Source organism: Dunckerocampus dactyliophorus, chromosome 3 (genome assembly GCF_027744805.1).
Source record: "Dunckerocampus dactyliophorus isolate RoL2022-P2 chromosome 3, RoL_Ddac_1.1, whole genome shotgun sequence".
Taxonomy (NCBI): domain Eukaryota; kingdom Metazoa; phylum Chordata; class Actinopteri; order Syngnathiformes; family Syngnathidae; genus Dunckerocampus; species Dunckerocampus dactyliophorus.
In genome coordinates this window covers 35,723,488-35,750,701 of record NC_072821.1, presented here as the reverse complement: position 1 = coordinate 35,750,701, position 27,214 = coordinate 35,723,488, and the positions used below count along the sequence as shown (strand labels likewise).

Below are 27,214 nucleotides of genomic sequence, written 5' to 3'. Positions count from 1 at the left end.
CAATCAGCTGATGGCATCACTTTATTACGTAAAATAAAGACCAAATAACCAAAGCTATGGAAGACGTTCAGGTCTAAGACTCAGCTCCTCCTGGGAGCAATGTTTCTGGTAGGGTTTCTCAAGACAAATGCGTCATATATGACTGGCCAGTTAAAAAGAGTTCCCAGTGATTTGTGTTGTTCTGAAGAGTGAAGATGATGAAGACGAAAGTGAAAGTGAGGAGAAGAGAGAGGTGGAGCCTCCAAGCAGCAGCTCAACTCAACACATGACAACAGAAGCTGATGGAGACCACCTAGCGCCACTGTCAGATAGTGACGACATAACGTCACACCCTCCTGACACTGACGATGAAGACTCAAGACATACATAGGGAAATGTACCTTTATTGGATTTTCACAAATAGAAAAAAGGTTTCACAAATCACAAACTATGTTTTTATGAACCCCCAAGGTCTATAGGTTAATCCAGTACAGGTTTGACAAGTGCGAGCTTTGTGGTTTTTAAAGTGGACCAGGTCTAATATGGAGTGGGTGCTAAAGAACGTGTAAATATGTGCCGTTATTGCCTTTTCACACATCAAATAAAAGTTTCACAAACATAATAGTGAACGTCAGGTAAAGCCAATGCCTTACCTAAATTATAAAAAACAGACAATCAGGACACACACCATTGCGCAATACTTCCGTTCCACCTTAAATTTCGTGCCTACTCCGACCGTTCCACCTTAAATTTCCCCTTCAGTGCGAATCGGAAGCCAACTTCAGCGTCGTCATGAACGACAAGCACATAGTGAGGCACTGAGAGGAAGAACTACAGAAGACAGGGCGAACTATGGAACACCAGGATGAGCAGAAGGGACGAAATTAAATCCAATAAAATACAAGGAAAACAAAAACCTGAGTAAGTAAATCTAACAGAAATAAATAACTCATTGAGATTAAATTCACAAATATGCAAAACAATTCCTGAATGATAAAATTCACAAATTTAGAAAAAGTAAATAAAGTGCATTTTTAGCTCCGTTACATTTGGATGGGTAATAATTACTCTGTTTTTTATTGTATTCAGTGTCTTTATCCTATCCAAACGAAACGCTTTTTTCCTATGCTTACTATAACATTAATATTTTATTGAAGAGTGAGAACCCATGAGTGTATGCATTCAAAAACAAATGGCAAACTTTTTCTTTAACTAAATTACAAAAAGTACATGTCGTGAGGGTGTGCTGGGAGCGTCTGGCAGAGTCTCTAGTTCGTCGAGTCATCAACCCTCACCTCCAGCAGAGCTTTGCCTGCATCCCAGGGGAGGGTCGGAGCTGCGGCCACAAGGTGGTTGGTGCCAGTCATGGCCGCAAGCCCCGAACCCGACGGTGAACACCAGAGGTCAGGACTCCCATCAAGCTGAAGAAGGAGTCCTACCGAGCATGGATGGCATGTGGGACTCCTGAAGAAGCTGACAGGTACCAGCAGGCCTAGGATCTCTTCTCTGCTTTTTGCAGACGATGTGGTCCTGAAGATCTCATCAGGCTGTGACCGTCAGCATTACTGGGGCGGTTTGCAGGTCAGTGTGAAGCTTCTGGCATGAGACTCAGCACCTCCAAACCTGAGGCCATGGTTCTCCGTCGGAAAAGGGTGGACTGCACACTCCGGGTTGGGAGTGAGGTCTTGCTCTAGGTGGAGGAGTTCAAGTATCTCGGGGTCTTGTTCACGCAATGTAATGATTGGGTTCTTTTTTGAAACCATGTGCATGTCTGACTTATGCACAGACAACATTATCCTGCATTTGTGGAGGTCACTGACCTTTGTGCTATCTCCAGAACTGTATGGCATTCTAGCATGTCTCTGAATTTGGGGAAATGTGGGTTTTAAGGGGTCTTAATAATCCTTGATGACCCCACCAGGGAAAAGCAATAGAAATGTTTTCGTCTTTTTGTTTGCATCTCGTCACCTTAGCTGAATGAATACAAATATGTTCAACTGCACTGAATTTGGAAGTTGTTTAAAATTTTGATATGGGTCCAAATTGCTCTACTGTTTGAACCACTTGATGTTACATTTTTTGGTACCACAATTAGTTCATATAGTTCTAGTTGACTCATTCAATAACAGCATGTGTCACATGTTCGTGTTTTGAATCAGGAGCCACTGTACTCTGGTTCCCTTACCTTATAGAAATGTAAGCATGCAAATTGGCAAGTGACAAATCCGCTATAATACACATGGGTGACATGTATGTTTATAGTGTTGACCATGACAAAAAACTTTTTTTTAAATTCTTTAAATCTGGTGGTAAACATGATACATGAATTAGATTAATTAACGTTGCCATTGCTGTTAGCGCATGTGTGTGACACACAGATTTCTCCGTATTGTATTGGGTGATAATTGGTAAGGAGGATCCTGCGCAAAAAAAACAAAAACAAAAATGGCTTCGGAAAAAAATATATATATACAGGATATGGCTTTGTAAACAAATTTTTAAAAATTACAGGGATTTTCTTCTGAAAGACGGTCTTGTTGTGATAACATGTCTTTAAAACTCTGTGTGATTGGTTTTGTAAAAACTTTTTGGCCCACTTGTAAGATTAATTTGGATATGTTTGAAGATCAACGAGTTTCAGGATACAGTTTATTCTTTTTGCACCAATATTTAATTTCATTTTCACTTATTTGTATAATATTTCACTTTTATTGGTTGTATGAAGCAGTTTGTTTTGAACATAAGTATTATGACTGATTATAATAAGTATTATTATGTTCAGCAATATGACCCCACCTGGTTTGTGACCCAGGACGTGGCCAAAGTGGACGTATGGTGGGAGGAACAGGCGACACCCACATTTACTGGTCAGGTGGCTAAGATGGGACTTGGGATTTCCGCAGAGAGGAGGAGTCTTCCCTGGGTGGGCTACTGTCCCAGGGTCTGCATCAACACCATGGGTTTGTCTCGGGGCGTGTCAGGCGAGCGTAAAGCTTGTAATCAGGTAGGGACGGGATATGGATAGTTTTGTTATGGTGGTTTATGGTGTAGATTAGATCAGTTACAATTAACTACAATTGGCAAAGGTTGTTAAATAAACCAGGAGTGCTGTTGGGGGTGTAGCAGAGCAACCGCACGCTTCTCTTCTAGTCTGAGGGCGTGGCAAAAGAGAATAAGTAACGTCAAAATGCATTTATAATAGCTCCTCAATAGTTTATTTACTCAAGGAGTCAGGCAGTTATCATTGTAGATGTTTCAGAGCTTCAGTTATTCAACAAAGCTTGTATCAGCCAGGGTCAGCAGTCTTTTTAACTGGCCAGTCATTTAGACACGTTTGTCTTGAGAAACCCTACCAGGGGCAAATAGCCCCAGAAACATTGCTCCCAGAAGGAGCTGAGTCTTAGACCTGAATGCCTTCCGTAGGTTTGGTTATTTGGTCTTTGTTTCACGTAAATAAAGTGGTGTCATCGGCTGATTGATATTTTATTGTTTTTTTCATATACATATTCATTGAAAGGCATAAAGATTGTGATACACATAAAGGAATGATGTCACACTTGTTATATGTGATGATGTTGTCAGAAAGTTAAAGTTACCATATTTCAAGTGCTGCGGCTTCATTTACTGTTGTTCTCACCAGCACACTTGTGGTCATTAAGCTGGTACTTGTAAGAGAATCTTTCACCACACACACTGCACCTAAACACTTTCTCACCAGTGTGTCTTCTCATGTGCGTTACAAGTGTTGTTCGGTCTAAAAAGCTTCTGCTGCAGACTGAACAGGAATATGGTTTTTCCCCAGTGTGTTTTCTCATGTGTCTTTTCAAACAATGATTTTGTCTAAAACCTATACCACAGACAGAACAGATAAAAGGTTTCTCTCCAGTGTGTGTTCTCATGTGTGCTATCAAATGTTGATTTCGGACAAACCCTATACGACACACGGAACATGTGAAAGGTTTCTCTCCGGTGTGTCTTCTTTTGTGTGTTATCAAATTTGACGTTCGAGAGAATGTTTGGTGACAAAATGAGCAGGCAAATGGTTTCTCTCCGGTGTGGCTTCTCATGTGTATTTTCAGAGCACTACGGTGATGAAAAGTTTTGCCACAGTGAGAGCATTTAAAGTGTGTGTTGTCAGTGTGACATGTCATATCAGCTGGAGAGTTTTCATCATCAGTGTCAGGAGAGTGTGACGTTGTGTCGTCACTATCTGATAGTGGAGCTATGAGGTTGTCTGCTTGTGATCCTCCACAGTGGTCTCCATCAGCTTCTGTTGTCATGTGTTGAGTTGAGCTGCTGCTTGGAGGCTCCACCTCTCTCTTCTCCTCACTTTCACCTTTGACTTCACTCTTCACAATGCCAGCAATCACTGGGAGCTCATTCGATCCTTCAAGAAGTTCTTTATTCTGACTGATGCTGTGTTCCTCCTCTTCCTCTTTAATGTGGAGGGGCTGTGGCTCCAGCTCTTCCACTTTAATGTGGGAGAGTTGTAGCCCCTCCTCTTCCTGTTTAATGTGGGGGAGCTGTGGCTCCTCCTCTTCCTCTTTAATGTGGCAGGGCTGTGGCTCCTCCATTTCCATCCTGGAGCTCCACTCCTGCTTCTCAGGGGATGATGTTCTTCACTAGCGTATGGTGGACACACAAAAACAAAGGCATGCTTTTAAAAAGTCAGGTGCTATATTATTGCGATTCCAAATATGATTATCTAACTGCGTGTATCATAAAACATGTTATTAGGATTTCACCTTTTTTAAACAAAGCAATGCATTATCCATATGAGGAGTCAACGAAGACATTTGAAAAACAGGTAGAGAACATTCTAAGGAATACTGTTAATGATCAAACATGCTCGGTGTTGTCGCTCGTTCTCCTCTTTCGTTCGAGAAAGTTAATCCTCGTACTCTGCTATCGTTCTTTCCAACACTACAAATATTTCTTCAACAGCCGCAGTTTCACCGACGCTCTCAGCATTTGTACTTGACACCTTTTCACACAATCACACCACTTTAAGACTCACAATTGATCTCTCCTGGCGATGTGTTGATCACTTCCGCGTCTCTTTGTTCGCAGCTATCAAGCTAATCTAGCCCCAGAAGCTACAAATGACGTTGATACAGGTTTGAGTTTAAAAGTAATCACCGTTGTCGACTCGCTTACGAGAATGGAGAAAAAAGACAACAAACGCGGCCACTCTCGTCTTCTTGCTTCCGTTTTTTTCCAATCATTTCGTCTCAACCTAACCTAAAATAGTACAGTAGTCCAACATGGCCACTGACGCATGCGCAGTGTGCGTAGCTGTCTTTTTTCACGCAAATGCAGTTGTTCAAAACAGCAAACAGAAAAAAGTTTAAAAAGTAACCTACAAATACACGAGAAAATATATACATTAATGTGAGGGGTACAGTATATCAATCACAAAAAACTTTTAAGAGGAAGGCTAAATATTTTTGTTACAATTATATATTATATTTCCTAATTTCCAGTCTCTTGAGCAAATTAAAATGTCCATTTTACTTGTGAATTGCTGTATTCTTGTGTTGTCTTCGACCGTGAGCATTTATGGATGTAATATTTGTGTAACGGGTGTCAGCAGCTGTATAATGGCCTTGTGATGTGGGGGGTGTGCGGGCCAAAAGATGAACAATCATTGGGTGGTTTTCAGGTTTATTCCTCCTGAAGGACAGAAAAATAAAATAAATGTCCTCTCAAAATGTCCTCTCATCTGTTCTCAACTGTGCTAAGCACGTTGTTTGTTTCACATGAATGCAAAATACAGGCATTACATTTGCAATGCCTGCATATTAGTATCACGTCACACTGCTTTTAAACAATTTTCATGTAAAGTGGAAACGCTGCCGACTAGTGGCCAAAGTAAAGCACATGGTGGGGGATGTACAAACATAATTGTACAATTTTGGCTGCGTACACAGTAACTTTAGTACTGACCGTTGTTGTGCCGAGTTTGGCATCCATTGGCAAATTATAAACTGCAGCCAGACACACAGTCGCCGCTAGGTTGTTGCCAATTCCTCGCCAACACCGGCCTGTCACAGCAGTATCGCTGCTGTGTAACGGTGTTATTGCTTGCCTTTTCCTGCTAGGTTTCCTCCTGCAGTGGTGAGTGATTTTCTTTTTTGTCTTTGTGTCTTTTTCCTGCTCGGTTTTTCGGCAGTGATTTTTTTGCTGCACTTTGTATTTTTCAGCCTTCCTTTTCGGCTGCTCTTTTTGTTAGAATTATTGTTACCCCGTGAGTCGTTCCAGGAGGTGGTTTTTGTGTTACATTTTCCACCTTAAGTTGGACTTTGTATTTTTGTATTTTTTGTATTGCACCTTGTGTAATAAATATTGTTTAATGACAACTTTGGCTCGTGCATTTTGGGATCCGGAATCCGGCTGCCGCCGATTCCTAACATTTAGTCCAGGGGTCACCAACGTGGTGCCTGCGGGCACCAGGTAGCGCCCCCCACGACCACATAAGGTGCCCGCAAGCCTGCTTTTCATTCAGGTTTTCAGTTAATGAAAGAACAGTAGAAAGAAATGCATTCTGAAATACAAAATGTGAGTTGTGGACACCAGCATTTTGTTCATGTTCTGGTAAAACGAGCATATTCGCTTTGTTTGGGTTTAAAATGTTACAAAAATGAGTAGCTCTTGGCCATTTTCATTTTGTAAAAGTAGCTCTCACAAGGAAAAACGTTGGTGACCCCTGATTTAGTCCATATTAAACCTGGTCCACTTTAAAAACCATAAGGCTCAGATTTCTCAAACCTGGACTGGATTAATCTACAGACCCCGAAGGTTCATAAAGACACAGTCTGTGATTTGGGAAACCTTTATCGTATTTGTAGTGATACACAAAACCACACAAAGCCAATGTCAATGCGTACCAGTAACACACGACTCTGTAGATTAATACAGTCCAGGTTTGAGATGTCTAGGTCTCATGGTTTTCAAAGTGGACCAAGACCAGCTGGAAAACATAGAGAAATGTGCTTTTATTGGATTTTCACAAATAGAATAAAGGTCCCTCAAATCAAACTGTTTTTATGAACCTCAAAGGTCTGTAGATTAATCCAGTATAGCTTTGTAGTACACCCTTGTGTGTTTTTTTTTTTAAGTGGACCAGGTCGAATATGGAGTGGGTGCTAAAGAAGCGTCTAAATACGTGCCATTATTGCATTTTCTCACATAACCATATTTACATCCATGTGAAACAACGTGCTTTGCATTAATGAGGGTGCAGAAGAGAACAGATGAGAGGACATTTATTTTATTTTTCTGTCCTTCAGGACGAATAAACCTGAAAACAACCCAATGATTGTTCATCTTTTGGCCCGCACACCCCCTACATCACAAGGCCATTATACAGCTGCTGACACCCGTTACACAAATATAACATCCAGAAATGCTCACGGTCGAAGAGAACAAGAATACAGAAATTCACAAGTAAAATGAACATTTTAATTTGCTGAAGAGACTGAACATTAAGAAATATAATATATAAATGTAACAAAAATATTTAACCTTCCTTACAACATCTCACTTTACACCGGTGAACATCCATGGAGCGGACATAGAGTTGGTAGACAGCTACAAATTCCTGGGTGTTCACCTTAACAACAAACTGGACTGGTCCGTCAACACCCATGCCCTCTACAAGAAGGGCCAAAGTCGCCTCCACCTGCTGAGGAGACTGAGGTTCTTTGGTGTGTGCAGGACTCTCTTACGGACCTTTTATGACTCTGTGGTGGCCTCAGCCATCTTCTATGCTGTGGGCTGCTGGAGAGGGGGCAGCACGGACAGGGACAGGAGCAGGATCAATAGACTGATCAGGAGAGCGAGCTCTGTCCTGGACGGTCCTCTGGACTCCGTGGAGGAAGTGGGGGAGAGAAGGATGTTGGCTAAGCTGACATCCATCATGGACAACACCTCTCACCCGCTACATGACACTGTTGTTTCCCTGGGCAGCTCCTTCAGCAGCAGACTGTTACACCCACGGTGTAAAAAGGAGAGGTTCCGCAGGTCCTTCATACCGACCGCTGTCAGGCTCTATAACACCTGCACCACCTGAACCATGTTGTAGTCACTATGCATTCTTTACACTGTACTCTTTACTTGCGTATCTTGCTTGCTTGCTGCTGTAACAAGTTAATTTCCCCGCTGTGGGAAAAATAAAGTACATACATACATACAAAGTTACTATTTCTGATTTATATACTGCATCCCTCACATTATGTTTGTATTGTCTTGTTTGTTATATTTGTATTTTCTCGTGTATTTGTAGTTTACTTTTTATTCCGCTGTTAACTGCATTTGCGTGAAAAAAGACAGCTACGCACACTGCGCATGCGTCGGTGGCCATGTTCGACTACTGTACTATTTTAGGTAAGGTTGCGACGAGCGATTGAAAAAAGGAAGCAAGACGACGAGAGTGACCGCGTTTGTTCTCGTCTTTCTCCATCCGCGTAAGCGAGTCGACAACGGTGATTACTGTTAGATCAAACCTTTACCAACGTCATTTGTAGCTTCTGGGGCTAAATTAGCTTGATAGCTGCTAACAAAGAGAGGCGGAAGTGATCAGCACATCGCCAGCAGTGATCGTGTGAGTGTAAAGCGTTGTGATTGTGTGGAAATGTGTAAAGTAAAAATGTTGAGAACGTTGGTGAAACAGCGACTACCTGCTGTTTAGAAGAAATATTTGTCGTGTTGGAAAGAAGGATAGTACGAGGAGGAACTTTCTCGAACGAAAGAGGAGGACAAACGACAACGTCAACTGCTGTAAGCATCAAGCTGTGTTACACACAGCATGTTTGTATCATTCTCGTATATTTACTCACATTAAATTTTATCATTAACATTATTCCTTAGAATGTTCTCTACCTGTTTTTCAAATGTCTTCATTGACTCCTCATATGGATAATGTATTTGTTTAAAAAAGGTGAAATCCTAATATGTTTTATGATACAGTTAGATAATCATATTTGCATTCCCAATAATGACACCTGACTTTTTAAAAGCATGCCTTTGTTTTTGTGTGTCCACCATGCGCTAGTGAAGAACATCATCCCCTGAGAAGCAGGAGTGGAGCTCCAGGATGGAAATGGAGGAGCCACAGCCCCCCCACATTAAAAAGGAAGAGGAGGAGCCACAGCTCCCCCACATTAAACAGGAAGAGGATGGGCCACAACTCTCCCACATTAAAGTGGAAGAGCTGGAGCCACAGCCCCTCCACATTAAAGAGGAAGAGGAGGAACACAGCATCAGTCAGAAAAAAGAACTTCTTGAAGGATCGAATGAGCTCCCAGTGATTGCTGGCATTGTGAAGAGTGAAGTCAAAGGTGAAAGTGAGGAGAAGAGCGAGGTGGAGCCTCCAAGCAGCAGCTCAACTCAACACATGACAACAGAAGCTGATGGAGGATCACAAGCAGGAAACCTCTTAGCTCCACTATCAGATAGTGACGACACAACGTCACACTCTCCTGACACTGATGATGAAGACTCTAAAGCTGATATGACATGTCACACTGACAACACACACTTGAAATGCGCTCACTGTGACAAAACTTTTCATCACCGTAGTGCTCTGAAAATACACATGAGAAGCCACACCGGAGAGAAACTATTTGCATGCTCATTTTGTCACCAAACATTCTCTCGGAAGTCAACTTTGATAACACACACAAGAAGACACACCGGAGAGAAACCTTTCACCTGTTCCGTGTGTGGTATAGGTTTTGTACGAAATCAACATTTGATAGCACACATGAGAACACACACTGGGGAGAAACCTTTTATCTGTTCAGTCTGTGGTATAGGTTTTAGACAAACTCATAGTTTGAAAACACACTTGAAAAAACACACTGGCGAGAAACCTTTTTCCTGTTCAATCTGTGGTATCAGTTTTGTACAAAATCAGGTGTTAAAAAAACACATGAGAAAACACACTGGTGAGAAACCTTTTTCCTGTTCAGTGTGTGGTGTACGTTTTGTACACAATGAGTTGCTGAAAAGACACATGAGAAAACACACTGGGGAAAAACCTTATTCCTGTTCCGTCTGCGACAAAAGTTTTGTAGACCGGACAACACTTGTAAAACACACAAGAATACACACTGGAGAAAAACCGTTTACTTGTTCAGAGTGTGGTAAAGGTTTTGTACAAAATCAGAATTTGAAAAGACACATGAGAAGACACACTGGAGAGAAAGTGTTCAATTGCAGTGTGTGTGATGAAAGATTCTCTTATAAGTACCAGCTTAACAATCACACGTGTGCTGGTGAGAACAGCAGCAGTAAATGAAGCTGCAGGACTTGAAATAAACTGACAAGACTTTGATAACGTTCACTTTCTAACGACATCACCACACATTGTGTGTGACATCATTCCTGTGTATGTGTCACACAATCTTTTTACCTTTGAAGAAATGTATAAGGAAAGACAAAATAAAATATAAATTAGCCAATGATACCACTTCTTTAAAGACCAAAACCCCAAAGCTATCGAATGCCTTTAGGTATAGGATTCAGCCTATATGTCCCTGGGGTCGGGACCCAAAAGTGGGTCGCGGGTTTATAAAAAATAATGTAATTACCGGTTGTTTGTGATATGTGTTATACTATTTGCTTGCTGCGCCACCACAGGGTGCATGCTATGTTTCTGGTCGACTTTGTCAAGTTTGAGCGGGAAGGGAAGGAAATCAACGGGGACTTAACATTCTGTTCGTCCGACACACATGTAGCTATAATTGTACCAAAAATATTTAACTTTTACAAGTCATTTTTAAATAATGCACTCCTGACGTTATTTTTTGTCTTGTTTATTGCATCTGTATTTTATTATGTATTTGTAAGTAACATTTTTTTATTCTGTTGTTTACTATATTATTGACATCTGTATTTGCGTGGGAAAAGACAGCAACACACACTGCGCATGCGTGGGTGGCCATGTTCGACTACTATGTACTATTTTCGGTAAGGTTACAACGAAATGATGAAAAAAAAGGAAGCGAGACGACGAGAGCGTGACCGCCTTTGTTCTTTCTTTTCTCCATATTCCGCGTAAGCGAGTCGACAACGTTAATTACGGTTGAGCTAAAACTTCTCTCAGCGTCGCTTTGTAGCTTCTTGGACTAGCTTAGCTTGCTAGCTGCTAACAAAGAGACGCGGAAGTGATCAACACATCGCTAAGCAGAGATCAAGTGTGAGTGTAAAGTGTTGTGATTGTGTGAAAATGTGTAAAGTTCGAATGCCACGAAGGTTTGTGAATCAGCGACTAACTGCGGCTGTTGAAGAAATATTTGTAGTGTTGGAAAGAACGATAGCAGAGTACGAGGAGGAACTTTGTAGAACAAAAGAAGAGAACGAGCGACAACGTCAACTAGGAAGCATCAAGCTGTGTTACACAGAGCATGTTTGTTTGACTCTTACTCTCGTATGTTTACTAACATTACATTTAGTCATTAACATTATTCGTTAAAAACGTTCTTTACCTCTCGGTAAATTTATTTCGTAGACTCCTCATATGGATAATGTATTGCTTTGTGCAAAAAAGGTGAAGTCCTAATAACAACATACTTTATTATACAAGCTGTTAGATATTCATATTTGGAGCCGCATATTTGAGACCTAACTCCTTTTTTGAAGCATCTGTTTGTCTTGTGTCCTGCAGACGTCAGGAAAGAAGATCTTCCTCCTGAGCAGCTGGAGTGGAGCTCCAGGATGGAGCAGGAGGAACCACTGTCCCCCCACATTAAAGAGGAAGAGGAGGAACCACAGCCCCTCCATGTTAAAGAGGAAGAGGAGGAACACAGCATCAGTCAAGAGAGAGAGCACCTTGAAGGATTGGAGGAGTTCCCAGTGATTGCTGTCATTGTGAAGAGTGAAGATGGTGAAGACAAAGGTGAACGTGAGGAGAGGAGAGAGGTGGAGCCTCCAAGCAGCAGCTCAACTAAACACATGACAACAGAAGCTGATGGAGACCGCTTCTTAGCGCCACTATCAGATAGTGACGACACAACGTCACACTCTCCTGACACTGATGATGAAGACTCTAAAGCTGATATGACATGTCACACTGACCACAAACGGTTTCAGTGCTCTCACTGTGACAAAACTTTTAATCACCGTAGTACTCTGAAAATACACATGAGAAGTCACACAGGAGAGAAACCATTTGCTTGCTCATTTTGTCGGCAAACGTTCTCTCGAAAGTCAACTTTGATAACACACACAAGAAGACACACAGGGGAGAAACCCTTTGCCTGTTCAGTGTGTGGTATAGGGTTTGCACGCAATCAACATTTGATAGCACATATGAGAATACACACCGGAGAAAAACCTTTTACCTGTTCTGTCTGTGGTATAGGTTTTGGACAAAATCATAGTTTGAAAACACACATGAGAAAACACACCGGTGAGAAACCTTTCTCCTGTTCTATCTGTGGCATTGGTTTTGTACAAAACCAACTGTTGAAAAGACACATGAGAAAACACACTGGGGAAAAACCATATTCCTGTTCAGTCTGCAGCAAAAGCTTTTTAGACCGAACAACACTTGTAACACACATGAGAAGACACACTGGTGAGAAAGTGCTGAGTTGCAGTGTGTGTGGTGAAAGATTCTCTTATAAGTACCAGCTTGACAATCACAAGTGTGCTGGTGAGAACAGCAGCAGTAAATGAAGGGGCTGGACTTGAAATAAACTGTCAAGATTTTAACTTTGACGTTCTAACAGCACCACATATAACGTGTGACATCGTTGTGTGTGCAGTCTTGTTAATAAGTTTTGATCATTTAAATGTGTATCTGTATGGAAAATGCATGGCTGGATTGTCATTTAAGTACAATAAAAATAGAGGAAGTGAAAAACAGAAGTGAAAAGTGTGATTAAGGGAAAAATGAACCACTTGGCAAAGCATGTGGGACAGAGAATGCAGAGGAGGACACGTGTAGCAGATGCAGAAAAAGGTCAGCGGTTCAAGCATGGGCGGTAAAAGCAGGAGAGAAGAGCCGGCTATGACAAGACTAAGGATAGGACACTGTCCCAAAACATTGATGTGTTGGGGAAGCATGTCACTGGCTTGTGTGAGGAGTCTCAGTCAGAGGAGTCAATGGAACATGTGATTCATGCTAACCTTTTTAAAGTGTCACTTAACAGTCTTGTTCTCTTGTTATCATTTCATATCACTATTTGTGTGTCTAAGTTGTTCAACATAAACACACAGTGTGTCCAGCTTTAAGATAGTGATGTGTGATATTGTCTTATAAGTACCAGGTTGACAAGTGACAGTGCGGCTCTTATGAACCGCACTGAATGTCACCTCCCTGGTGGGGGAGGCATCAGCACATGATAGCGTATCACTGAAGTGAACCATCATTTTTCAAACCTTACACTCGAGCCTCAAGTGTCACCTCGGTACAAGTTGCCGCGCTGCCTCAAGTGGCAAAAGACTTGATACAAACCAAAGCGTACAGTACAACAAAGGTCTCCATAGATGGCACAGACTATGCAAATGAAATGTTTATTTCAGCAGGCCAGGCTGGAGGACTTCCAAGATTGAGCAGAATCCACTGTCAGAACAAAATGACACAGTGAGTCTCTCAGCATACAACATTGATGGGCACTTGTTAAGATTAAATGTTATCTGAAATAGAGACACTTATGAGGACAAGGGACACAAAAGTAACACTGTGATAGTCCCAAAATGTTAACAGTCTGAAACATTGCCAACAACTATGTTACTAGAAAGGGGTATTTTGCAAAGCGAGTTTAGTGGGTTAGCGAGCTGTGTTGACAGGAAAGCCAGACTTGCCTGTTCAGCGAAGGTAGCTCTCTTTTAAAGCAGTTGTATCGCCATGGTAACCGACCAGGTTATGTCCAAGCTTTCAGCTTAAAATCGACTATGAAAGTGCCACTGTTTTGTTTATTGCTGGGGATAGGTTCCCAAAATAGCCCGCAATAATAGAAATCTGCGAAGTAGCCAACTTCCTTTTTTTTTGCAATTATTATATATGTTTAAAGACTGTAAAACCCCTTACCATGCACTTTATACACAGGCAATAACATTTTATAGCATTTCTCTCTTGTTTAAACACTCAAAAAAGTTCAAACCTTCGTTTGACTTTTAATTACCTTAATGATCAACGCAAGAAATTATTAAGTCACTCACGCATATTGCACTCCCGTGACCGTGCTTTTTCATTCTGGCGGCGTTCCGCTGTACTGTAGTGTTTTTTTTATCTTTGATAACACATATTGCTGCAGACGGACCAAAGATTCATTTCCAAGCTAGCAAGCAAGCAAACATGACAATGGTCTACAGCCAATCAGGACGCAGAAAACAATGGGCGGTGCAGACAGACGAGAGAGGGAAGAGATAGACACTCAACTTCCCACAATGTAGTTCTTCTTAAAGGGCCAGGCTCTGCCTGTAACAGCGTACATACGCTGTAATAAAGAAAAAAAGACCAACTAAAACACTGTCTTTCAAAGATGAAAAAATAAGATGTTGCTCCAATTTATTTATTTTTGGATATGGATAGTTGTTAAAATGTCAAGTGTTGAGCGTTGATAAATGAAAAGACTAGTAGGGTATAGTTAGTACAATAAATCAATGTTAACGTTAGCATTATTCTGTCAGCGGTCCTCACTCACTCTATTGCAGCGACAGTGTAGCTTTTAGCAGTCATAATCTCTTGGGAACTAATTACCGGTACGCATTTTTTGTAAAATAGGCCAGCCGCGATGGCTACATTTATGAGAGGAAGTACAATAACATGATGTCAAACACCCCGTGTTACGTGAACGCACACTGAGGACAAAGCAGAGAACCGGGCTTGACAAAGTTAGCTGATAACCACCGTTGCAGTACCGTTTAGTTCTGTTTGGGGAATTTAGGTTTTGTTGAGCTGCATCTTGAGCACAAAGCCTAGGTTGGTTGAGCCACTTTCGCAGAACACCCCCTTAAGCTTGTAATGTTGTGCTTGTAAACATACAAACTGTTTTTGGTCAAAGCTCCAGGTATAGTTACTTGACTCTGCTGTGCACAAATACTAAAACTGAAATGGTGATGATGGATTGAATGCTCACAATTTTGAACACCCCCACCCCCTCTCTCTCTTTTTAAACACAATGGCTGCTCAAAATTTCCTTCTTCATGTCCATACCTCCATGGACATGGTCAGGAAGATGACTTTGTCCTCACGCCCAGAGTCTGTGAATGCGCTGAAAGCGATGATAAAGGACAAATTTAAGATAGACTATGGATTTTGCTTATCATATTAGGATCCTGATTTTGATGGGCAGCTATGTTCACTTGTGGAGATTGGGGAGCTTCCACAGAAGGCTGTACTTAAGCTTGTAAGATCAGAAAGTGATAGCAGTTCAGTTGCATCAGATGACACAGTAATATTTCCTCATTCGCAGTCCTCATTCAGGGCTCAGAGATGGCCAGATGTTTTTCCAATTCCAAATTTTTCTTATGACGTAGAACTCATACTTGATGAGGGAAATGTTAAATATGAGTGAACAGGCAAAACCCTTAAATTAAACAGGGGACAAAAACATGACATTCTCGGGACTTTTGCATCCAAAATGCATAGCTTTAAAGCGTATCCCAATGATAAAGAAGTTTCAATGGCAGCAGAAGCACTTGTCACCAACCATCCCTGTCTAAAGGAGCCAGGATCTCAGCCAGGGTGGTACGGTTGGAAAAATAGCCTGAAGTTTAAGATGGGAAACTTCCAATCTAAGTTGAGTTGAGCAGGTTTTCAAGAGGTAGCTGTAAATTCAGGGAAGAGGAGTAGAAACAACCCGGACAAACAATCTCCGCACTTAGACATCAACAGACCAAAAAGGGCAGAAGTCAATTTTCTCCCTAACTTCCCAAAAGGTCAAGATGAGGCAAGCCTTGAGCGTCACAGACTCCAAATTGTGGATGAAGTCCTGCAGAGTGAAAAAACCTCTCTCTGATTTCAAAGTTAATGTAGACAACCTTTGCCCTGCGACGTCAAGAGGTCATCAATACTTGCCTGTTGGAGAGTTTAAGGAACGCTGGCCTGCCCTTAAGATGGAATCACAGGTTGGATTATTTTCTTTGATGTGACCTTTTCTTTGGAAGTGAATGGATCACAACGCCTTCACTAAATCTGTTCACTCCATAACTTCAGAGTTTTCCATTTCTATATCATATTATTGTCTATGTCAATTATGTGACATAGTGTATACATGTTGGATTTTTCCCTTTCTTTACAGCTGTGTTTGTACTTTATTTTTATAGATTTGTTCTGAGTTTCACAGAATATCAAGCGTCAACCTGAAAAGCCGTTTCTATGCAGAGTTGGACCAACATATCCCCCGTCTTCTGAGTTTGTTCAGGAAGAAAGCTGCTCGCACAAGGAGGGTGGCAGGAGTCTTAGATCAGCTCTTCAGCTCTTTTGACCTCCAGGTCAGTGGATTGTGGTATTTATGCATGACGACAATTGACTTTTAGTGAACCTCTGTTGGAACTCCCGTGGCATTAGACTAAAGCAGGCTACAACAATTATGTCACCCTCCACTGCAGACATTGTAGGGCTACTTCTTTTGATGAATAGCTATATGCCTTCCCCAATAAGAGCCTAAAGCTAAGGATGCTTTCACAATCTTCAGAAACAAGTTGATGCTAATATTCGACGTGCTGCTGTCCTCCTTGCCCTCCCTACGAATCTGAATGAAGATAACTCTGGATTTCTGAAGACATGGGATGTAAGACAGTATTCCTTCAGTCAAACTGCTGCAAGTTTTCATTCAACACTGTAAAGAGGTTGCTGTGAATGTTATATGTATTGTATTGTATTGTATTATATGTGTTATAATGGCAACAAGGTGACAAAACAATATTGTAGATTCCTTTGCTGTAGTGTTACTGTGTTTCAGTTTACAGGACTGCTACCATCCATCCATCTTCTATGCCGCTTCTCCTCACTAGGGTCGCAGCGGCATGCTGGAGCCTATCACAACTGACTTCGGGCGAGAAGCGGGATACACCCTGGACTAGTTGCCAATCAATCGCAGGGCACATATGGACAAACAACCATTCGCACTCACATTCATACCTATGGATGATTTAAAGTCGCCGATATTTGGAATGTGGGAGGAAACCACGCACAGGGAACATGCAAACGCCACACACAGATGCCAAACGGAGATTTGAACCCAGGTCTTCCAGATCCCCTATAAGTGTGGCCAACATGCTAACCACTTGGTTACAGTATTACTCAATCGAACTTTATTTATGTAGCACTTTTCACACAATGTCATGTAGCACCAAGTGCTTTACATAAAAACAAAGAAGTAAAATAAGTAAAAACATAGACAGTTTGATACAATTGGGAAAATACAAAACTCCACCCACCCTCGCAAACCACATACAACACACACACACACACACACAGAAAAGCATGCAGCTGAATTTTGCTCCAGCTGAAGCTGTGAAATGTTATATTTTTGGAAGACCAGAAAGAATAGCGTTACGATAGCCAGGCCTACAGGGAAAAAAAGCTTGGGTAAGAGTCTCTGCATTGGAGAAACTGGCACACTCTGGAGATGTTCTTTAAATGATCAGTGGATTACAGTAGTGACCTTTTACTTTCCCACAGTCCTTTATGTTTCACAATATTTCCATTTACAGTAAGGTTTAAGGTTACAGTAACGCTATGCAAACTTCCCTATAACAACAACAAAAATCAGTAATTCAAACTCAAAACATCATGTTCAAATACTTAAAATGTATTTGAAACTGATTACATGAATATTTAAATGCTGCTTTAACCTAAAACACACCCCAGATCCACAAACTGCAAGTGAACCAAAAAAACAACCTATGTAAATCGTACTGTATGCATTTGCCTGTAATAATAAACAGCAATTACTGTACGCTAAGATACACACTCCGGTACAGTAGATGGCGGTATGCACCTAAAACATTGGTTGCGACCCACCATAAAGGACGAAAAATACGCATGCGCACTACTGTTTTAGGTAAAACATCTCACTGCTAACAAAGAGACGCGGAAGTGATCAACACATCGCTAAGCAGAGATCAAGTGTGAGTGTAAAGTGTTGTGATTGTGTGAAAATGTGTAAAGTACAAATGCTGAGAGCGTTGGTGAATCAGCGACTAATTGCGGCTGTTGAAGAAATATTTGTATTGTTGGAAAGAACGATAGCAGAGTACGAGGAGGAACTTTCTCGAACAAAAGAAGAGAACCAGCGACAACGTCAACTACTGGACGCTGTTTTCAAGAAGCATAAAGTTGTGTTACACAGAGCCGGTTTGTGCACTTTTTCTTTTATCATTATTATTACCTACTGTCGCTAACAATAGTGTAACACCAGACGTTGTTATCCAGTAACGGATAATCTAATGAATTGCTATTTTGTTATTACTATTTTTATTTAAGTAAGTAAATAATACGCAAAATTGCGCTTGTTGTGTATTATATACTGATATCTAAAACAGCTGTCTGAATGTTGCTTCGATCATCATTGTTCACTACTACTACACAGAAATAGTTAAACAGCTAGCTAGTCAGCGGGAGTTGTGGTTGCTCACATCTCAGGAAAACACTGCCCCCGAGCGTTGTGTTAAAAAAATTGCAATGGCACACGCCACCACAACGCTAAATAATTGTTCTTTAACATATTTGTTAAATAGTAAAGCAATAATTACTGTACTAATTACATTTATGAAGGACTGCTACAAATTCAATTCCTTTTTTAAGAAAAAAACTAGTAACTGTTTTTTTTTAAGTAATGAAGCAATTGTGGCAAAATGGAGTGTACTACCTATCTGAAACCAGCACAGGCACTGTCGATTTAGTTTCAGCCATCACATCCCATCCTTACAGACAACTCCTCCAAGGTGATGTGGTTGTTTTCTTGTGTTCTTCAGATGTCACTGAAGAACATCTTACCCATGAGCAGCTGGAGTGGAGCTCCAGGATGGAGCAGAAGGAGCCACAGCCCCCCCACATTAAGGAGGAAGAAGAGGATCACAGCATCAGTCAGCGGGGAGAGCATCACGGAAGACTGGAGGTGTTCCCAGTGATTGGTGTCCCTGTGAAGAGTGAAGATGATGAAGACAAAGGTGAAAGTGAGGAGAAGAGAGAGGTGGAGCCTCCAAGCAGCAGCTCAACTCAACACATGACAACAGAAGCTGATAGAGACCACTGTGGAGGATCACAAGCAGACAACCTCTTAGCTCCACTATCAGATAGTGACGACACGACGTCACACTCTCCTGACACTGATGATGAAGACTCTAAAGCTGATATGACATGTCACACTGACCACACACACTTTAAATGCTCTCAGTGTGACAAAACTTTTTATGACCGTAGTACTCTGAGAAGACACATGAGACTACACACAGGAGAGAAACCATTCATGTGCTCAGTATGTAATAAAAGGTTCTCCCAAAAGGCACATTTGACAGCACACACACCAATACACACTGGAGAGAAACCTTTTGCCTGTTCTGTGTGTGGTATGAGTTTTGGACTAAATCACCGTTTGAAAACACACATGAGAATACACACTGGAGAGAAACCTTTTACATGTTCAGTCTGTGGCGTAGGTTTTGCACAAAATGAAAATTTGGTAACACACATGAGAGTACACACTGGAGAGAAACCTTTTACTTGTTCAGTCTGTGGTACAGGCTTTGCACAAAATCAGAATTTGAAAAGACACATGAGAATACACACTGGTGAGAAAGTGTTGAGTTGCAGTGTGTGTGGTGAAAGATTCTCTTATAAGTACCAGCTTAACAATCACAAGTGTGCTGGTGAGAGCAGCAGCAGTAAATGAAGTTGCAGGATTTGAAATAAACTGTCAAGTCAAGACTTTGATAACTTTGACTTTCTAACAACATCACCACATATAACGTGTGACATAATTACTGTAGAACCCAATCTTGTTAATATGTTTCTACCATTTAAATGTATGTGTGCCCTGTGATTGGCTCGCGACCATTAGAGGGCGTAATCCTCCTCTGCCTAAAGTCAGCTGGGATAGGCTCCAATTTACCCATGACTGTAATGAGAACAAGCGGTATCGAAAATGCATGGTGGATTGTCATTTAAGTACAATAAACAAAATACAAATTGGCTGTGATAGAGTGTCCATCAGTTTTAATTCTTTAATTGCAAACTTTTGCCAAGAAAAGAGAAAAGCTGTTCTGTTGTTAGTTCTTAGCCTGGTTATCAAGCCAGTCTATTACTTTCACGGAATATGTATTGGAAAAAACTAATTTGACGGCCAAATATGGTTCTTAGTACACAGAGTGTCTGAGCTTGCACCAGTTGATCTACGTTCCTATACTTCCAACAAACACCTACTCAATGATTCGCAACGAACTGAACCTGCCAGCTGGACTAAATACTGTCTGATTACCTCTCAGGCCCATCGAGTCCACACAAGACAGTAAAGTAGTGCCTATGGTGCAAAACAGGAAATAGAAGATACAAATAAGAGCCTAAACAGGAAACAAAGGAAAACACAAGTCCAGCCTGTCACATGGAACGTGACACTGTGCCTTTAACAAAAGACTGAAATTGCAGGGGAAGCGTGACACTGGCTGACTCAATAGAACATGTGATTCTGAGGTGCAGGAAGTACAGTACAATATACAGGAAGCTGATGGGATTGAGAATGAAAGAAATAACAGTAAAATGATTACTGAGCATGGGTGAAAGGACACGTCAGAGGAAGTTGCTGTTTGACCATTTAAAGAGCGCATGTTTGTTTAACAGGGTATGTGTGTGAATGCACCAAAGTGATTTATGCCACTCGCCGTGAAAAACGAACGATGAAGAAAAAGACTGCTTGTTTTTTTCTTCCTCTTTCTCCCCTTTGTTTGTAAATACATACTACGTATATGCATACATATATGTATGTATACACATATAAATATGTATAGATACCCAAGTACTCGCCCTATACGGATACACAAACCGGTACAGTAGATGGCGGTATGCACCTCAAACGTTGGTTGCGACCCGCAATAAAGAAGACAAAAACCGCGCATGCGTACTACAGTTTTTTTTGTAAAAAGCAGCTTCTTGCCATGCGTCTTGCTAGCTGCTAACAAAGAGACGCGGAAGTGATCAACACGTCGCGAGCTTAGAGTAAAGTGTGAGAGTGAAGTGTTGTGATTGTGTGAAAATGTGTAAAGTACAAATGCTGAGAGCGTTGGTGAATCAGCGACTGACTGCGGCCGTTGAAGAAATATTTGTAGTGTTGGAAAGAACGATAGCAGAGTACGAGGAGGAACTTTCTCGAACAAAAGAAGAGAACGAGCGACAACGTCACCTACTGGACGTACTTTTCAAGAAGCCTCAAGTTGTGTTACACAGAGAAGGTTTGTTCACTTTTTAATCATTATTATTACATTATTCCTAATGGCCCGTCGCCAACTATATTATTGTTTTTTTTTCGTTTGTTTGATGCTTTCAAAAATAATACTGAGCCCTTGTCAGTGTCTCCTCATACATATACTTTATTGCCACTTGTTTTGTATACTACGACGAGAGGCTGCTCACTCTGAGGAAAACACTGCCCCCTATTATTTTGGTAGAGAATTGCAAGTCTCAAACCTGGGCTTGGGTGTGGTCTCACGCCAGGGTTGGTTATCCTCCGGCCAGCCGGTGCTCTATTCTGGTTTGGGTTGCCTCTCTGCGGCCCCTTGCTGGTCTTTGGGTTGGATCTTGGGGGGCTGGCCTTGGTTCTTCCCGCCTCGGTGGGCCTGGTGGCTCTCTGGTGATGTGGGCTCGTCCTGGCTGGGTGGTAGGAGGCAGTCCTGCAGCTTTCATACATTCTCAATGACAATTACATGTACACACATGCATGCACGTATATAAACATACATACCTACAGAGATACCTATACACACTCACAGTACACATAACTCACTGATTTATCTACGGTGCAGGGTTTCCCCCAGGATTTTTTTGAAGCTGTGGTTGTGGGCTGCCTGGGAGGGCGAACTGCTGCCAATGTGTCGTGCCGCGTCTGCATTTTTTCATAATGACAAATAGCAATTCTTTTTGTGACTTATTCATTTATTTAGTAACTTATTTATTTAATGTTTTTCAACAACCAGCAGGACATGAACTGAGAACATTGCAAAACTGTTAATTTAATGGAAAAGTTGCTGAGAGCACTTAAAGTGAGAGTCTAAAATGATGAGCCTCCTTTTGTTACCTGATCTATTTCGTCCAAGAGTACTATGTGATTAGTACGAAAGTACAGCATTGTGTACTGTTTGACACAAACCTAAATCCTGTTTCAGATTAATAGAAATATGGGACATTAATTGTTTGATAATATATTAAGTTAAAAATAACACAGATCAGAAAATGTTTTAAATATTTCTGTTATGAAATCTGTCCTGTATAAACGGTATGAATTGAGTCCTGGGTTAGGATAGCACAGAGGTATCAAACTTGCAACGCGATTAAAACTTTGACATAAAGAAAGTAGAGGTGATCTAATTGTGTTTTGTGTGACTGCCAACATTTAAATGGCACTTTATTGACAAAGCAGATCTCCAGTCAGTGTACTCATTTGTTATTAAATACAGGTGTCATGTTTGAATAGAACACTTATAAAAATAGTAAGAGCCATAAGTATTATAATGATAGCAAGAGAGCAAGATTGTTAAGTGACACTTTAAAAAAGTAAGTTGCGATGATGATTGACGTATCCCATGAATGTAATAGCCACTTGTAGCTCAAAAACGAGCTAGCTAGATGCCGCCAGCCAGGCATGTAAACACAAATGCCAGAAAATGGAATGACACATGTTGGCATAGATAAGGTTAGCATGTGACAAGCTAGCTGTAGTCAATTGACGACACATTTTACATGCTATTGTTCATTCTCCCGATAATAAGAAACAAAGTCAAAGTCAACACAAGACTTGTCGCGTATCTGGTCAGACATATGCAAGAGCCAGCAAGACAGACCGGCGATTCCGGTGCATGCTTATCAAAATAAAGCGTAGTGAAACATTTTTAGGACATTTTAAATCCTTTTCAAACTATTTGTGGTCAATATGTGAGTAAATAATAAGCTACAGTATATACGTATCTAAATAGCATATATATCCATTGTTAGAATATAAAAACCCTACCACGATCAATTACATGTAGCGGAAACCCTGCGGTGTTATCATGTTGTTGGTTTTACGACAGTGACAGTGATGTCGACAATAAGATTACGAATAGTTATTGTCAATCTTTTCACTATTAGGCTTAATATTTTAATTACTACTGTTACCACTAATACGTATGACTGTTTCAATACAGTATTATCACTGTGACTGTTGACATTATTTTGTTATTTCCATTGTGGTCTTAATGGCAGTCATACACATTTGCTGATGTAGTCCTGTTTGTACTTCTGTTGTTTTGTTATTGTTGTTGCAGTTGTTGTTGTTGCTGGTGTTGTTGTCTTTCTGTATTGTCCCCCCCCCACCCCCTCTTCTTTTCTCTTCTTCTCTATCCCCTCCTGCTCCGGTCCGGCCGCTCCAAATTTCCATAACAATAAAAACAAAATAACGTCAAATAAAATCTAACAGGGGAAAAGAATCTTACACTTTTCCCTCGCAGAGCAAATCTGTTTGGCATGTAAGGGCATCTACATCAACAATACTATCTGCCTCAATGGCTGGACAGGACAAAAAAAAAAGAAAAAGTAACTTTAAGCAATTGCATTTTGTGATTTGCCCAACTGTGACTAACAATAAGGTCATTTGAAGGAATTGTGGCAAATTGGAGTCTACTACCTGGCTGAAACCAGCAGAGGCGCTGTTGGTTCACTCTTATCCCATCCATGCGGACATCTTCTATGACACAACTCCTCGAAAGCATGTTTGTCTTCTTGTGTTCAACAGAAGCCGACGCAGAACATCTTCCACCTGAGAAGCTGGAGTGGAGCTCCAGGATGGAGCAGAAGAAGCGTCAGGATCCCCACATTAAAGAGAGAGAGGAGGAGCCACAGACCTCCCACGTTAAAGAGGAAGAGGAGGATCACAGCATCAGTCAGGAGGGAGAGCATCTTGAAGAACTGGAGAAGTTCCCAGTGATTTGTGTTGTTCTGAAGAGTGAAGATGATGAAGATAAAGGTAAAAGTGAAGAGAAGAGAGAGGTGGAGCCTCCAAACAGCAGCTCAACTCAACACATGACAACAGAAGCTGATGGAGACCACTGTGGAGGATCACAAGCAGACAACCTCTTAGCTCCACTATCAGATAGTGACGACACAACGTCACACTCCCCAGACACTGATGATGAAGACTCTAAAGCTGATATGATATGTCACACTGACAACACACACTTGAAATGCTCTCACTGTGACAAAACATTTTATGACCGTAGTACTCTGAGAAGACACATGAGACTACACACAGGAGAGAAACCATTCACGTGTTCAGTGTGTAATAAAAGATTCTCTCGGAAGGAACATTTGACAAGACACACAAGAAAACACACTGGTGAGAAACCTTTTACCTGTTCAATGTGTGTTATGGGTTTTACACATAATCACCATTTGAAAGCACACATGAGAATACACACTGGTGAGAAACCCTTCACCTGCTCAGTGTGTGGTAAAGGTTTTGGACAGAGGTATAGGTTGAAAACACACCTGGGAAAACACACAGGAGAAAAACCTTTTACCTGTTCAGTCTGTGGAAAAGGTTTTGGACTTAATCACAATTTGAAACAACACATGAAAAGACACACTGGTGAGAAAGTGCTGAGTTGCAGTGTGTGTGGTGAAGGATTCTCTTATAAGTACCAGCTTAACAATCACAAGTGTGCTGGTGAGAAGAGCAGCAGTAAATGAAGCTGCAGGACTTGAAATAAACTGTCATGACTTTGATAACTTTGACTTTTTAACAACATCACCACATATAACATGTGTGACATTGTTGATGTGTGTGTAGCCCAATCTTCTTAATATGCTTCTACCATTTAAATGTGTGTGCCTCTGGAGTCATCTGGGATAGGCTGCAGCTTATTTATGACTAAAGAGAACAAGTGGTGTGGAAAATGCATGGTGGGTTATCATTTATGTACAATAAAAATAGAAAAAAAATCTGTGAGTGTCAGGCAGTTTTATTTCTGTCAATTGCAAACTTGAGCAAAGAAAATATCAGAAAAGCTGTTCTGTTGTTTGCCCTTTGGCTGGTTATCAAGCCAGTCTATTTGTGTTTGATTTGTTAAACTTTTCTGGATTTGGGGATTTGGACACAACGTCACACTCTCCTGACACTGATGATGAAGACTCTAAAACTTATATGACATGTCACACAGCATGGCTATCTAAAGGAAAATCTGGGAGGTTTGGCATTTACAGAGGAATTAAGCATGGCGACCGGATTGGTCCATATTTGTTTCTGATTGTTATGCAAACTCTTTGCTTACACATTCATCATAATTAGTTTCAAGGACTATGTATAGGAAAAAAACAGATAGAATGTCAATTTTCTGATTATATACCTTTTATTCCTGTAAAATAAAGACCAAATACCCAAAGCTATGGAATGCCTTCAGGTCTACAGTAGATGCATCAGGTTTCTTAATTAATATTATCAAATGTGAACTGATTCCACTTAAGAAAACATATCATCATGTACGTTATCACTTGGCATTCCGGTTGAAGAAATTTTAATGTATGGTTTTAAAATGTGGAGTTAAATTTTTAACCTTTGTTAAGTAAGATAAAAAAATCGATTTAATATATCGGTCATGTTCACGTACGGTTTGTGCTGTCTGGGTTCTGTGTGGCCTTGTTTCTGTCGTGACGAGTTCATGTCTTGACCTGACCCCTGTGTTTCCTCCAATCAGCTCTCTCCTCCCTCTTGCGTCTAGCCCATGTATGTCTTGTTGTGTAATTAGTATGTGTATTTACTTTCCAGTCTTCCGTCTTGTCTTTGTCAGGATCATCGTTGTGGTTCGTCTTAGTTTGTTTTGTAGGTCTTTGTATGATTTTTTTTGGTGTTTTAGTCTTCAAGCCATAGCTTTTTATTTTGGATCCTGTGTTTCCATGCTTTGGAATTAAACCTTTTTGAGCAACATTCCACTGTTGCCATCATTGCTTCACTGCACTTGGGTCTACCACATCCCAACTGTGACAATATGGTTCTCAAGGGATTTGTCTATTTATGGTTGAATTACTCCTCCGCGAATCACCTTATCATGGTGGAGGGGTTTGACTGCCCGAGTGATCCTGGGAGCATGGTGTCAGGGGCTGTATGCCTTTGGTAGGGTCTCCCAAGGATAAGAGATCCTAGATGACTGGCCAGTTAAAGAGTGATTCAGAAGACTGGAAAACTTGGAAGGAGAGACCACACCTCATGCCTAAGTGGGACACGGTGGACTCACCCTGGAGTGAAGCATACAGGTGAGCGCTTGGTGGTCGGACCTTCACCCGTGCGACCCAACCTGAAAAGTCACATGGGAGCTCACCCCCGTAGACCCACCACCTGCTGGGGCAAACATAAGGGTGTGGTGCGTTGGGCAACAGTCAAGGGCAGGCACATGGGCAACCTGGTTTTTGATGGCCAAATGTGGTTCTTAGGACATTGCATGTCACCTCCTTTGTGAGTAAGGAGCCTGAGCTTGTACCAGTTGTCTTACGTTCCAGTGACTAACACTGCCAGATGAACTAAATACTGATTACCTATCAGGCCCATTGAGTCCACACAAAAAAATAAAGTTCAGGAGGTTTAAAGGGACAAAGTGATGTGATGAGGAGGGAACTGATGGGAGTAGGAAAGAAAGAAATAACACAAAAGGGATTACTGAGCATAGGTGAAACATCAAAGGAAGTTATTTGACTACTTAAGGAGCACAGGCTTGTTTAACAGCATATGTGGGAAGGAATGCACCAAAGTGATTGATACCAAATGCCATTAAAATGAAGAAGACTGTGCTTGTTTTTGTTTTTTACCTCCTCTTTCTCCTCCCTTGTTTGTAAATACACCAGTGTGTGACTGAGGAGCTAATAAACAATGGGTTCACTTCGCTTTGAAATGCTTTGGGTACCTTGAAAAGCGTTCTATAAAAAATCTAAAGAAAGAAATGTGTATAGATACCAATCTAGTCTGCAACGCAAGTACTGTACGCTGAGATACCCACTCCGGTACAGTAGGTGGCGGTAAGCACCTAAAATGTTGACTGCGGCCCG

At 41.2% G+C, this 27,214-nt stretch overlaps 4 protein-coding genes across 21 annotated transcripts; 3 read left to right on the top strand and 1 right to left on the bottom strand.

Moving 5' to 3' along the window:
* Positions 1 to 3,339: 3,339 nt before the first annotated feature.
* On the bottom strand, positions 3,340 to 5,243 carry LOC129178296 (zinc finger protein 239-like). Its single transcript, XM_054770368.1, has 2 exons — positions 4,997 to 5,243; positions 3,340 to 4,601 (listed from the first exon to the last, which is right to left on the bottom strand). Exon 2 carries the CDS (start codon positions 4,557 to 4,559, stop codon positions 3,597 to 3,599), a length of 963 nt encoding a protein of 320 aa, XP_054626343.1. The 5' UTR covers positions 4,560 to 4,601; positions 4,997 to 5,243; the 3' UTR covers positions 3,340 to 3,596.
* A 3,094-nt stretch (positions 5,244 to 8,337) lies between these two features.
* Positions 8,338 to 12,859, top strand: LOC129178262 (oocyte zinc finger protein XlCOF19-like). 18 transcript variants are annotated; one of them, XR_008569768.1, is made up of 4 exons: positions 8,340 to 8,757; positions 9,032 to 11,389; positions 11,492 to 11,530; positions 11,648 to 12,858. XR_008569768.1 is itself a non-coding variant. In XM_054770315.1 (3 exons), the coding sequence occupies exons 1-3, from the start codon at positions 11,210 to 11,212 to the stop codon at positions 11,837 to 11,839; spliced, it is 411 nt and encodes a 136-aa protein (XP_054626290.1). In that variant the 5' UTR covers positions 10,281 to 11,209; the 3' UTR covers positions 11,840 to 12,857. The 18 variants fall into 18 exon arrangements, 11 of the variants coding, with proteins under 11 accessions (XP_054626281.1, XP_054626285.1, XP_054626283.1 ...); XR_008569771.1 differs by lacking the exon at positions 11,492 to 11,530 and having other exon boundaries at positions 9,032 to 10,950; XR_008569772.1 differs by lacking the exon at positions 11,492 to 11,530 and having other exon boundaries at positions 9,032 to 11,037.
* Positions 12,860 to 18,025: 5,166 nt separating this feature from the next.
* LOC129178280 (zinc finger and SCAN domain-containing protein 2-like) lies at positions 18,026 to 20,011 on the top strand. Its single transcript, XM_054770343.1, has 2 exons — positions 18,026 to 18,292; positions 18,913 to 20,011. The coding sequence occupies exons 1-2, from the start codon at positions 18,097 to 18,099 to the stop codon at positions 19,827 to 19,829; spliced, it is 1,113 nt and encodes a 370-aa protein (XP_054626318.1). The 5' UTR covers positions 18,026 to 18,096; the 3' UTR covers positions 19,830 to 20,011.
* Positions 20,012 to 21,083: 1,072 nt separating this feature from the next.
* Positions 21,084 to 25,206, top strand: LOC129178274 (zinc finger protein 184-like). Its single transcript, XM_054770335.1, has 2 exons — positions 21,084 to 21,381; positions 23,916 to 25,206. The coding sequence occupies exons 1-2, from the start codon at positions 21,186 to 21,188 to the stop codon at positions 24,866 to 24,868; spliced, it is 1,149 nt and encodes a 382-aa protein (XP_054626310.1). The 5' UTR covers positions 21,084 to 21,185; the 3' UTR covers positions 24,869 to 25,206.
* The last annotated feature ends 2,008 nt before the right edge of the window (positions 25,207 to 27,214 follow it).